Here is a 13266-nt window from a genome sequence, read left to right on the forward strand (position 1 = left end):
TACCACCTCCCCCATTCCCAGCCCATTGCAGCTTCATCCTACAAAGTGCCCAGGTAGGCCAGACAACGTGACTGTTCAGTATTTCACAAGCTAAAATCCATCATGTCCACAGTGTCAGTTTTGCTTGGACAGCAGCAAATAACAATCCTAGACAAATTTTCCCTTAATCTCACAATCCCATTTCAGTAACGGGCTAGGAAATCACATTTTCATTTAAATATAGAATATAAAATCACATGTTGAATGTCTTTCAGACAATTCAGCTATATTCTAATAGTAACAAGTGAAAGCACATTAAAAGAAACCAGATTTTTTCAGAACTATTTTTTCCAAGTTCCTTTTTATGACAGACCTTTAAACTTCCTACATGATGACACTTACTTGGCACTGCATTGATCCAGTCTAATCTAGGTGATAATGTGTCTCACAAGAGTTATTTTTCAAAAACAAGTAGTTTATCAAACCCATTGACAGTTATGTTTTCAAATTATTTCCATTTTTCCCTGTTAAAATATTTGCCTTGCTTTTAAATAGAAAACCCCACAGAACCAAAAGGCAAGTGGTGTTGTAGGCAGCTGTGCCCAGAAGCCATCACAGCAGTGACCCCTCAATAAGCTGCCAAGCCACCTTTCAAGCAGTGAGCCTTTGCCATCAGCAGCTGAGGAAGCTCAAAGTGCCCCACCAGGACCCCCCATTTCCCAGCCTCTTCCAGCAGAGAGTGGGGAAATGCTGCTCTCAGTCTCTTTCCTGGTGTAAAACTTACCTAAGCCTCAGTTTGGATGTTTGTAGTTGAGAAAAGCTTCACTAGCAGGACTTCCTTTCAGGGGGTGGGTGAGGAGGTTTTGCACTGGACGTGACTCAGAAAGCTCTGTCACAGCCACGGGAAACTCAGCCTGAGGCTGCGGCTGCAGCTCGGGAGTTCATGGCTTTGATTTGAGTTTTGATGACCAAAGAGAGATGAGAGGGCAGGTCCCTTCTGTCTGGGGAGAAGGGGAATGTGTTCAGGAGAGAGGTGAGAAGGCGAGGGGTACCAGGGTCCTGCAGCTGTTATCAGATACGGTGGGAAGGGGAGAGGGTGAGGGAGGAGAGGAGAGAGCACCTGGGGAGACCTGGGCAGGAGGGCCTGACCCCACAGGGCAGAGGGGATTTCAGGGGTGTCACTCCTCTCAAACACCTACAGATGGTGAGCTGTCAACATCAGGGGCAGCCACATCATGCCCACTGTCTCTGGAGGCAGGATCCTGATGGAGATAAATAAAAACTTCAGAGCCTCATTTGACTTTCATAAAGCTTGATTAGAGCAGCAGAGCACTCAGAGAGAACTGCTGAGCACTGGGCAAGCTCAGAGCCCGAGCCACATTCATGGAACCCACTTGCACAGTTACTTTTGGGAAACCAAGAGTGTTTGGGTAGATTATCCCAGGAGCAGCTACGGTGGCAGATAACGTGTTCTTCTGGGAGGAACCCTCAGTGACAGAAAGATGAGGAAGAACTCGAATTGTCAGGAATAATTTCTTTGTGGAAGAGGTTGTTAAACATTGGCAGGAGCTGCCCAGGGAGGTTTGGGGTCCCTGTCCCTGGAGGTGTCCGAGGACACCCTGGAGGTGGCACTCAGTGCTCTGGGCTGGTGACAAGGTGGGGATTGGGCCCAGCTTGGACTCAATGGTCTGGGAGGGCTTTTCCCCCCTAAATGTTTCTGTAGCTCTGAGGTATTACGACACCTTGTTTCATTTCACAGAGCAGTTCCTACAGATGAAAAAAGGCAAGGGCCAGGACTTATGGTTTGAGGAGAGCATTAATTAGGTCATGTGAGAATCCATCTCATTAAATCTCACCTTTTGAAACCAGTTATGTCCTTTTTGTCCCAAGTTCAGCTATTCTTCAAAAATAACAGCTATAAAAGCATTCTGTGAAATTTATTTTCTGGACCCCGAAGTGGTGATAAATTGATTTAGTGTACAGCAAGTCATGGAGGTTATCAGAAGTATAAGAAAAATATGCAGGAGAAAATATTTTTTGCTGCATTCCTCTCTGCTTTTACTGGCCTTGCTCTTGCTCATTTGCTATTCTGCTCACTGTTAGTGACTGAAGGGCACCAGCTCTGTGATTTAAACAACACAACTTGCCCAGGGAAAGAGGAGAACATCTCGCTCTGTTTGCACGTGCTGGCAGCAGGGCGTGAGCACTGGGAGCATGCAGAAAGTCTAACTAACACTTGTTCTTTACTTGTTTGACATACTGTGGAAACAGAAGCTGCATTTCCAAAATAATTGCTGCATATGATCAATTTTTCATTATGGTGGAGTAAAGGGCAGCTAATGTTCCAGGCAGAAAGTACAAAAATAAATATGAAACTCTATGTAAGGGCATATAAGAAATGAAAGGAACCTCCTGCTTTGGGTGGCATGGAGAAAAGTCACAAATAGGACACAAAAGGTTGAACTTATGAGAGTATAAAATTTCTGAAGTCTTCATTTTTGAGGGTATCATGCCTTCAAATCTGGAAGAAGTTTTTCTGCTCTTTAAAACGGGATATCCCTTCATGAAGGTAGATGCTGGTGCCGGGAAATCCCACCCAGCTGTGGTGTTTGCAGCAGGGTGGCATTTATCAGAACGCTCCTGGCTCTCTTCATAATCAGTCCTCAGAGCAGCATGTTGCCTGATTTTCCTGAGACACCTTTCCTTTTTCCAAGGAAAGTGCAAAGGTGGTTTGATTGATGTAGGTCACGTGCTGTGGTGATTCCCCACTCGTTTTTTTATTTAAAACACAAAAATTCCTGTAACAAGAAAAATGGTTCAGCCTGCCTGGGGTAGCAGGATTTCTGGGGCAGTCACAGCTCATGGTGCTCAGGAGCAAAGTTGTTTGATACTGACTTCAGATATTCTTTTGAACAGATTTGCTTATCAAAAACATGAGGAAAAAAATTCTTTTGGCTGTGCTTAATAAGATCTTCACGAGATGTTCAAGTGAGGTATCAAAGCCTGTCTGGATGAGTCACTCAGTGTGGGACACAATCGTTTCCAAGCTCATCCCAGTCAGTTTGCCAGAGGGTATCAGTGCAAAATGTGCTCTACAGAGCACACTCGACAGCAGCTCTGTGTGTATAGATGGTGGCCATCCACTGATGGGAATATTTTCCATCCTTTCTGCTTAAGTACGCCTCTGCTAATTTTGAACTTGCATTTGGGTGGTTTTTATGCAGTTTTTTACATTTCTTAAAGATTCCATAGGATTTGTCTCTGGCAGTAGGGTTTCCTTTTTTGTGCTGTCTCCTGTTCTTTTTTTTCCAATCAAAAAGCACCAAGTATTGCTTGTACTTCCCTCACACTTCAGAGCTTTGGTGCTGGAACAGTCCTGCAAGTTACCTAAGCAGTAGCATCCTTTTGAGATTGATCCAAACTTGGATAAAACAGGTGGCAGAGATATTTCCTAGTAACTTTAAGAGACATACTCCTTTTGCTGTCTGTCCAGTCAGTGCTACACATCCACCCAGTGCCCTTTTCCATTTCTGGTCTCACTCTACACCTCTCTGCCAGTTGCTCTACACATGACTTGGTTCTCAAGTTATTTTGTGGAAAGACTAAATAAGACATGGCTTTATTCTAGTAGCTTAAAACATTATTTTCATTCAATGAATCCTTTTCAATAGAAAGACAAATGCATCTCAACATTATTCCCGAAGTTTGAAGAGCTTTGTCTTATTTAAGGAGCTGCCATTTCCTCTGTAATAATAAAAAGCACAAATCCTCACCTTCCACCAGCTGAAAGGGCCACCTGTCCGTGGCTCTCCCCAGCCCAGAGGAACGTTGTGGCCTCTCTCCAAACCCTGCCTTGTTCTTCTGTGGTGAAAATCTCACTCGTTTTGCCAATAGTTGTGCTCTCCTTGACCTTTAGTGAAGGTGTGTGTGCAGACATTTGCGGGAGACAGGCATTTCCTGACCCAGGTGATCTGATGTCAGGCAAAATTAGGCAAGATCATGGCCCTGCTGGGACAGGAGTCAGAGTCTGTGTCTCACTAATTACCTGGGCTGCACATGCAGGCTGGGGCCGGGGTTATTTTGGCTGCAGCAGTGGAGGGTCCCTGGCCCCAGGCCCTGTGGGGCTGGCCGTGCGTTGATCCCATTTCCGTGGGAATCCTGTTGGGGGTGGGATGATTTCCAGATTTCAGTGTAGGTCCTTCAGCACAGCTTTGGCATCGAGGGCTGCAGAGCTCTGGTGGCTGAGCCAGGGCTGGGCAGTCCCTGACCCCACAGGCATGGAAATGTGGGGTCCTTTGGGAACTCAGCTGGTTTGGGTGCTGGGAACCCAGGACATAGCACTGAGCAACTCAGGGGCAGACCCTGAGCTGAGAAAAGCCTGCCTGGGTGTGAGCAGTGTTTCTGAGCACGCCAGGCACAGAACCAGCTCTCCATGTGCCCCCACAGCAGGGTGGGACTCCCCAGGACCCCTGGCTGAGGCAGCTCCAGGACCACAGCAGGACCACGGAGCTGGAGCCAGCCCCTGCAGCTCCCAGGCTGCAGCTGCCACCCTCACATGGCCAACCCTACAGATTCCCTGCAGAACTAAAGGGGGAGAGAAAACTTGTTGTGCTCCTAATGGCAGTGCCCAAAGGTGCTGCATCTGCAGATAGCATCAGCAGGGAGAGCCAGCCCGAGCTCTCCCCACGCAAACTATTTCCCAGAGGCAAATGGCAAAGGGAGAGAGAGGGAGAAACAAGTACTGACAGTTTGCTGTAGGAGCTCAAAGAAAAAGTGGACAAAGCTAAAAGAACTCCAGCTCTTTGTCTGCGTTTAATCCAGTTCAGAGCATTCACTGGTGCATACAGATTTACTTCCCATGGCTTATGGAGCTGGATATAGTCATTTGGTAAGAAACAGGGGATCTGGGATTTAAATTTTGTGCCCTCCAGGCTCTTACATTTTAGGAAAAGTCAGTCTGTAACGTACCTAAAGTTTTAATCTAGTGTAAAAAGTATGAGCTGCTGGATAATCCCTTCAAAGAAACAAATCCTGATATAAAAGGTGAAGAAGGGTTTCTGGTTTTACCACAGACCAAGTTTTAAAGGGAAGGGTGCTGCTTTTGGCTCATGGAAACCAAGGAAAAGACTGTGGCCTGCTGTCCCTACCCAGAGAATCCCATATGACAGGCACTGATTCATCAGAGGGTACTGGAATAATACGATAGTGTTAAAATACCACCATGCACGTATTTCAGTGTGAAACAAATAATCCAAGCACCCGCTATCAGAGCACACTAAAGCTATCAAATCACCGTGGCAGGGCTTGCTTTTGCTGAGGACAGACGGTTCCAGTTCCATGTAGCCCATTTTCTGCAGGCTCTGGAGTCAATTCGTCGCTTGCTGCATTTGCAGAAGACGGCCCTGAGAGCCCGGCGAGGAGGATGGATTTGTGTGCAAGAGCAGAAGCAACAGAAGGGGTTGTGAGGCACAGGTGGAGAGGCTGGGTCAGAGGGGGCAGACCTGGACGGGAAAGCTCAGTGGCGGAGTGCAGGGACCTAAATGAGGCAGATGTGCCAGAGGGATTCCAGCAGGGAGGACTGGAACCCCTGGCACCTCTGACAAGTGCAGAAGGAAAGGGAGAGGTAGCCAGCAAACCTTAGGAAAATACAGAAACAATAAATGGAAAAGAGAACAATGAAGTAGCACTTTCTCATCCCTCTGCTCCTTCCCGTCCCCCTCCAAGTGTTTTTGGACCTCTGGGAAGGACCCCTGGCACTGGGGCTCGGCTGGTATCGCTCAAACTCCTCTTCAGGCAAAACCAGACCTTTCTGTGCCGAGTGCCCGTGCCCAGGCTTAGCTGAGACCTGCCGAGCAGGGCTGGCTGTGTTTGGCGTGGTGTGGCCGGAGCAGGAGCCCAGCCCGGGACACTGGACACAGCCCAGCCCGCTGGCTCAGCTCCTCGCCCAGGAGCGCTCATCCCTCAGAGAGGGCTGGCTGTAAAGGGGATGGTAATGAAATAAACCAAAAGGCAATTTAGGCTACTTAACTACACTTCGGGAAAAAGCCCCTGCCTGGATAGATGACACATGATGTGTTTTGTGTTAATGTTGCAGCCAATTTGGCGGATCCCCACTGCAGGCGAGCTGGAAATATTTTGTTGCAAGTTTGAACATCGTACCAGGATGTAAGGCCAGCCCTTTCTACAAGGGCAGTGATTGAATTAGGGCTGAGAAATGTATCCCTGGCTAGTTTCAATTTAAAAAAAGAGAGCTTTTAAAAAGGTACAAATGAGGCTAAAGGAATTTATGTTATTTTTCCGGTTTCTGTGCTATAACTCCTTTTCCATCTCCTCATCTATCTTCGAAGTGTCCTGCCTTATGAATGAGTGAGCAATAAAAGAAGTATGCAGTGGCTGAGAGAGAAACTCAAGATAACAAGATAAAGCCAAAGCTTGAGCAGAAGTTAAGGTGTAGATCTGAATGTGGAAGTTTCTCACATCTGAGTTTTAGGGCAGTCATTAGATAGTTTGCACGAGGAACTGATTTAAAACCAGTAACACAAAACGTGGCCTAGCATGTGCTGAGTTCACCTGTGTCAAAGGCTTGGACCTGTGTTTTCTAGGGCTGTGATCCTGTCTTCAGACCACATGTGCTGACAATCTGCTCACAGACTAAAATAAAAATAAAGCTATTTCATAGAACCACAGAATGATTTGCATAGGAAGAAGTCTTAAAGTTCATCTGGTTCTAAGCCCATCCCATGGGCAGGGACACCTTCCTCTCTGAGAGATCAGTGCTCTCTCCTTGCCACCCCCAGCTCCCACTGCAGTTTTAAGCTCGAGGTCCCCACACACATGTCCAGCCCTGCAGCTGGACTTGGCTCCTTCAGTGCAGGCATTTTTCTGCTGAAAATGGCCAGTGGCAGTGTCTGCTGTTTCCAAACACCCAGAACTGAAGGGAGAGGCTGTAACAAAGGGTTATTTCCAACTTCCATGTCACTGACCTCCCTCCAGCCTTCCCGGCTGCCCAGGTTTGGAGCTGCATGGATCAGCTGGGTTTTCTCGGGGGAAAAATTATGTGGCCACTCCCTGAACCCTGATAATCCCTCTGGCTGGGCTTTCCAGTGCTGTTCTCTGCCAGGTTAGGCAGAATTTCATCATCAAAATTATTATGGCCTCTTTCAAGTACAGGCCAGTGGTAAATTAATTGCTGGAATTAGGTGTGTTTGCTTGCGTGATCCCAATGTCGCTGCTGCTCGGGGTCAGCTGTGGGGCTCAGGACACAGAGCAGGGACTAAGCTGGTCTCCAGTTTTATTTGGCAAAGACTGGGCTGATAAACAGCAGGGGAAGATACAGGGACAGAGTTTCAAGGGATTTGAAGGAAGGGAAGATGAAGCTTATTGTCTTTGAAAGTAGTGACAACTCAGGCATGAGAGACCCCTGCAAGGGAGAGGACACAAGACAGGCTGGACAGAGCCGTGATGTTGAGGTGTTTGAGATGCTTTATAGTATGAAAGCAGTAGAAATTTTTTAACAAGAATTGATGACAAAATGTGAAACCGATTCCTCATCTTCACCCTTTATGCTCTAAGACAGACCCCTGCAAGTTTTCTTGCAAAGTGGCTGTGGTGTTTGTGTGCTCCGTGTGACAGGAGGCAAATTACTTCAGACCTTCCAGAAGTGTGCTTGACTCTGGTGTATCAAAAGTAATGCTTAGATTTCCAAACTGGAGCATGAAGTTGTAACATTTAGAACTGCTGATGGCTGTATGACTAAATAATCATCTGTTCTACACTGCTGATTAATGTGAAACCCACAGCGGGATGGGCACTGATAGAGCTTATCTGTTTGTTCCTCTCCTGCTCCACCTTATGTCATTTTCATGTGCAAGGACTGAGGCGCAGTTCATTTTTGAACCTTTGTTTACAAAAGTAAAGTTGTGGCCCCTTTTGTTGACCTCTGCAAGCATTCTGCGAGGGGCATCTCAGGTAAAGGTGTGATTTTCTGCCAGTTCCTAATTTCACTGCCCTGTGCCCAACATTGCAAGACCAGACAAATATGAAGCACTGGGCAATCATGTTGGAGCAAAGCTGTGGCTGAAGAGGGTCCCATTTTAGCTTTGGTCCCTTGGCTGTGAGGTTAGGCAGAGTTATCCTCCCTGCTGAACTCGCAGTGCAGAAGGGGAATCAGCTTCACAGGCAGAACTGGTTCATACTGATGAGCATTTGCCACCTGGGACAGCAGCATGACCTGTGTCTGGTGGCAGCTCCCACTGCAGAACCAACCTGTCCCTGAGTGTCACCCGGTGTCCATCAGACAGCCCTGGTGTTCTGGGGAGAGTCTCTCTGGTATTAACGCATCCTTCTTTGTTCTTCCCACCACAGATCCTGGAAGAGAACATGAAGTTAGAGTGCAAGTGCCACGGGGTCTCAGGATCCTGCACCACTAAAACCTGCTGGACAACCCTGCCCAAGTTCCGGGAGCTGGGCTACATCCTCAAGGACAAGTACAACGAGGCCGTGCAGGTGGAGCCCGTCAGAGCCAGCCGCAACAAGCGCCCCACCTTCCTCAAAATCAAGAAGCCCCTTTCCTATCGCAAACCCATGGATACAGACTTGGTGTACATAGAGAAATCCCCCAACTACTGTGAGGAGGACCCGGTCACGGGCAGTGTGGGCACGCAGGGCAGGATGTGCAACAAGACGGCTCAGCAGTCCAACGGCTGCGACCTGATGTGCTGCGGCCGCGGCTACAACACCCACCAGTACTCGCGGGTGTGGCAGTGCAACTGCAAGTTCCACTGGTGCTGCTACGTGAAATGCAACACGTGCAGCGAGAGGACAGAGGTGTACACCTGTAAGTGAGCCCCTGCCTGGGCTCCTCCCAGCCTGGGATACATTTGCACATGCACTCAGTGTACCTGAACGGAACTGTGGGGAAGAGCTGCTCTCCCCGAAGAAATGCTGATGAATGGAGCCCTCTCTTCTCTTCTCACGTTTCGTTGCTTATGTGGATACACATTTCAGACTCTTATAAAGTCAGCCAAGAAACAAAAACAAACAAACCCCACCCCGGGCCACCAGACACACAAAAGAGAGAGAAAAGGATCATCTCGGTGAGCCTGCACCTCGAAAGGAAGAAGCGTTGACTGCCTTGCAGAGAGACACCAGCCAGGGAGAAACCTCTGGGTGTGGCAACTGACTCTCGGTTTGGGAAAGAGATGGTCAAACATTTCTGTGTGCAAGGAGCAGGGAGGGGTCGGGGAGAAGTCCCTAAAAAAGGGCTTTGCACAGGATGGGATGGCCAGAGCCTCCCTGTGAATTGCCCGAGGGAGTGTGTGGATGGCACAGATTTAGGCTTCTACACTGGTGAAAAGCTTCTACTGGTCTTGCCCCTCTTTCCACTTCTCAGCACTTGCTGCAGCAAGATGAACTGTGGAAGGGTTCTGTAGACACTGCTTTATCTGCCTTTCTCGTGTGTGTGTGTGAGCTGCAGATTTTAGCACAGGGATTTGGGACACTTGGGCATAATAATAGCAATATTTAACAATTTATTCAGATAAAACTAATATTAATTTATTTAATTAAAAAAAAGAACTTTACCAACCTTTTTTGGAACTATTCTGCAATTAAAGTAGATAGCTGGCTTTCTTTGTGGAATAATTTTGTAGGATCAGCAAGGAAAAACTGGAGCTGTATATATTGTTCTTGACTAGGATATTTCTATTAGTTGGACTTGCAGGATGTGTTCTACAGTACTGGATATTTGAGGACAAAAGCTGGCATCTTTATATATATGTACATACACAAACACACTGTATTTTGGGGTTTTTGTTTGTTTGTTTCCTCCTGTTTGCTGCTAGTTGTCTGGAACAAAAGTGGAGTGGTAGGGGTTACAAATCTTTACCAGTTTTTGTGTTGTTGTTTTTTTTTTTTTTCTTCGATTAAAGAAAGAAGCATTAATAAAATCCGGTTTGGAATATGTCTAAAAATAAGAAAATCCAGACAAAATTCCATCTTTTGGAAAAATCAACCATAGGATAAGAGAGTATATTTTGTAAGAGACTATTTTTATATAAATATTTTATTTATACTACGTCTGCTTGTTCAACCTGTACTTTTTCTCAAAACAGGCATACAATTTGTAATTCTTAGGCTATTTAACAGAGAAAGGGTAATTAGTTTGTGAACACAACAGCAGCAAGCTGGATGCATTCAGCTGCAATTGGTGGATGTGTCAGAAAGCAGAATGAACCTTCTCTCCGGATGTGTGTACAAACTGGCTCTTTTCCTGCAGCTCAGTTTGCAGAATATGCAAAACAAGAACAGGGTATGTAGCATCAATTTTGTCACATGGCTAGAATTCATGATTGGTATTAACTGGATGCTCATTTATCCCATTCAAGAAAAAAAAATCCGAATTAGCTTCCCACATGCGTCAGTCATTAAACTGTGGCGTTATGACTCGCAAATGTGCTGTGTGTGCTGTCAGTTAAACCTCTGCATTGTGCTGCTGTCAAATCTGATTTCCATCAGGGGAAGACTGTAGACTGTGACTGTAATAACTTGCATGACACACATCGTCTGATTCTCATAGATAGGATACAAAGCTTACTTTTTGTCCAGCTCCTTTTGGCATTTACATTATTCTTTCCCCCCAAAAAGGCCACAGCCCAAAAACTCCAGAAAAACATTCGGACAAGTTTAAAGAGGCAAATTTAAAGACTGCTCACTTATTTTTCAGAGCCCAACTAAGCTGTTTTGCATTCCCTTTATGGTATTTCCTTTTCATCACTACTGATTTCCTCAGACATTCAAGTGGTAAATATTTCTCTGCATTTAGAATAATTCTGTTCCTCCTGCTTAACTAATTTGTGATTGATAAAATAATATCTCTAATTTTAACACTCTTTTTTGCTGGGTAAGAAACATGGCCCAGCATTACAGAAGATATTGCACATTGTCTGGGGCAGATCAGATTCTCTCCTCCTTCCAGACTGCAGGATGTCCCCAGTTAACGAGGCTTCAGCGATGGGAACGTGTCATTGACTCCCTGCACAGCAGCAAGTGCCACCAGGAGCAGGTGGGACAGGTCTGCCCTGTGTGCACTGATCCTTCTCAGGCAAAACTCCCACCTAGCACTGCGAAAACAGGATTTCTGAGAAGGGGAACAGAAGCATCACAAAAGATGCTGCAAAGTTTGACAACCCACCTGTTAGGACTCGGGTTTTAACTCACTCCTTGTATATACATTTACCTCAGAACACAAGCCCATGCAGTACCTAATCCTAGCAATGGATAGTCAGGGTTAATGCAGTTTCTTTGCAGACCTGCCACTTAACGCAAAATAGAATTTTTGTTCAATTCAGACACCAGAATGGGGTATCAAAATAAAGTTATTAATGCAATTTACTTTCAAACTTATGACTTGTCAGTATAAAAGCAAATTTTTATTGGTCATTGAGTCACTGCTTTTAGTCCTTCTAAATTCCACATGACAAGATATAAAATGCAGCCACATACAGTAGGGATGTTCATTACAACTCTGTATTGCGGTCTAATAATTCAGATCTAACTTTTACTCTTGGAATCTCCCCCCCAGTTTGTATTGGGTTTTGATTTAGTGAATACCGTATCATAGTTAAAACTGTGTTCTCCTCACTGATTAGAGTTACTTTACAAATTATTACTTTTGCAGCATGTTTTTACCATAGAAAATTAATGTGTAAAACTCCTGCTTCCTGTAAATTTCCGTATGCAGTGATGTGCCATGTACAGCTAGCAGAATAATTATTGAAGGACAAATATCTTTAAACAGTTTTACTCACAATAATAAAAAACTGGATGCACAAGGAGTTCAATTTGGTACACATTTTCCCTATATTTTACAATATTGCTGGTGAGAAAATGGAGAGAAAAAAAGGAACAAAATGTCGGTTTGTTTAATAACTGAAATAACAGTTGGGGAACTATGAATTAAAGAGCAAAGGAAACCAAATGCTGCATTCAACCAGAAAGTATTCGGAAATTCAGCTGTGTCATCCCAGCTAGGAGAAGTCTGGCCCATCAGAATGTGCCATGAGCCTGGAGTTAATTGGTCATTCGCTAAGTGGGCTTGAATGGCACGGAGAATAACCAGGAGAAGGGAGAAGATTTACTGGTTTGTAGCTATTCCTCCCCCTGACAACAGTTTGGGCTTTGTGCTCGGAGATAGAAGAGCTCTGTTTTCACGTGGGGAAGAGCCACACAACAGCACTGAAATGCACACAAGTGCAGGACAATGCAGCCCTCCAAGGAAAATACATCTTTTCATGTGTGCTGCCAGGGGAGCGCAGCGCTGCTGGGCACGGGGAGAACCTGGATGGGGCTGGAAAGGAAACACAGCCCAGGAGCAGGGGCAGGAGTGGGAGGCAGAAGGGAAAAAGCCTGTCTGCAAGTTGGGAAGCTGCTAATTATGGAGTCTCCCTTCCTCATCCCATAGTGGAACCCCAGTTTGTGGAAATGAAGCTGTTCTGCCTCAGGATTCCTAAGTAAGTTTTAAGGACTTCACCTGTTGGCCTTTCTAAAAGGACAGCTAACCTGAATTCACGCAGCTTGATACTAGAAGCACTTACATAAAACATGGATCAGTCAGTCATTAAGTTTTCTTTGCCATGTATGCACAAAGCTAATGGAGATATGTCTTTCAACAGTGATAATTAAACTGAAAACATCCTTAAAATGTACTCTTAAGTGGCTCATTTGGTAAAGTTATTGTAAGGGGACACAGTAACTTAGAAAAGGCAAATAATGGCTGCATACCTTATTGCATAAGGCTCTTAATGAACTCTCCTGTGGATTGCAAAACTGTTTTTAACTGACCACACTTTAAAATCAATTTGTTAAACAGAGAAACGTGGCAGACTGCAGTCAGGGTGCACAAATTCAAATTAAGATGCTGCATAAGTATTTCTGACAATATTTTCACATTTGTCATTATAACAGACAGGAGGAAATACCCACTGTGACTGTCCCAGTGTGCATATTAATCAATACTGCCCCTCGTCCCCAGCTTGGAACCAAAGAAGCTGATGGAGCAAGAAGGTCTCCAAGTCTGAACTGCAGGGAATCTTGGTGGATGGAAAGTTGGATATGAGCCAGCAGTGCCCTGGCAGCCAGGGGGGACATCCCTGTCCTGGGGGGCACCAGGCCCAGCATGGCCGGTCGGGCCAGGGAGGGGATTGTCCCACTCTGCTCTGCACTGGGGCCGCCTCACCTTGAATATTGTCTCAAGTTTTGGTCAGTGCAATATAAGAAAGGTCTACAGCT

The 13266-nt window shown here is 45.8% G+C and overlaps 1 protein-coding gene across 1 annotated transcript in view; it reads left to right on the top strand.

Moving 5' to 3' along the window:
- WNT7A (Wnt family member 7A) overlaps window positions 1-12571 on the top strand; it is a 35597-nt gene extending 23026 nt beyond the window's left edge. The window contains exon 4 of the mRNA XM_039559171.1: window positions 8344-12571. Within this exon, the coding sequence (XP_039415105.1) occupies window positions 8344-8823 (480 nt within the window). The 3' untranslated portion in view covers window positions 8824-12571. The remainder of the gene's footprint in view (window positions 1-8343) is intronic.
- The last annotated feature ends 695 nt before the right edge of the window (window positions 12572-13266 follow it).

This window comes from Corvus cornix, chromosome 12, assembly GCF_000738735.6.
Source record: "Corvus cornix cornix isolate S_Up_H32 chromosome 12, ASM73873v5, whole genome shotgun sequence".
NCBI lineage: Eukaryota > Metazoa > Chordata > Aves > Passeriformes > Corvidae > Corvus > Corvus cornix.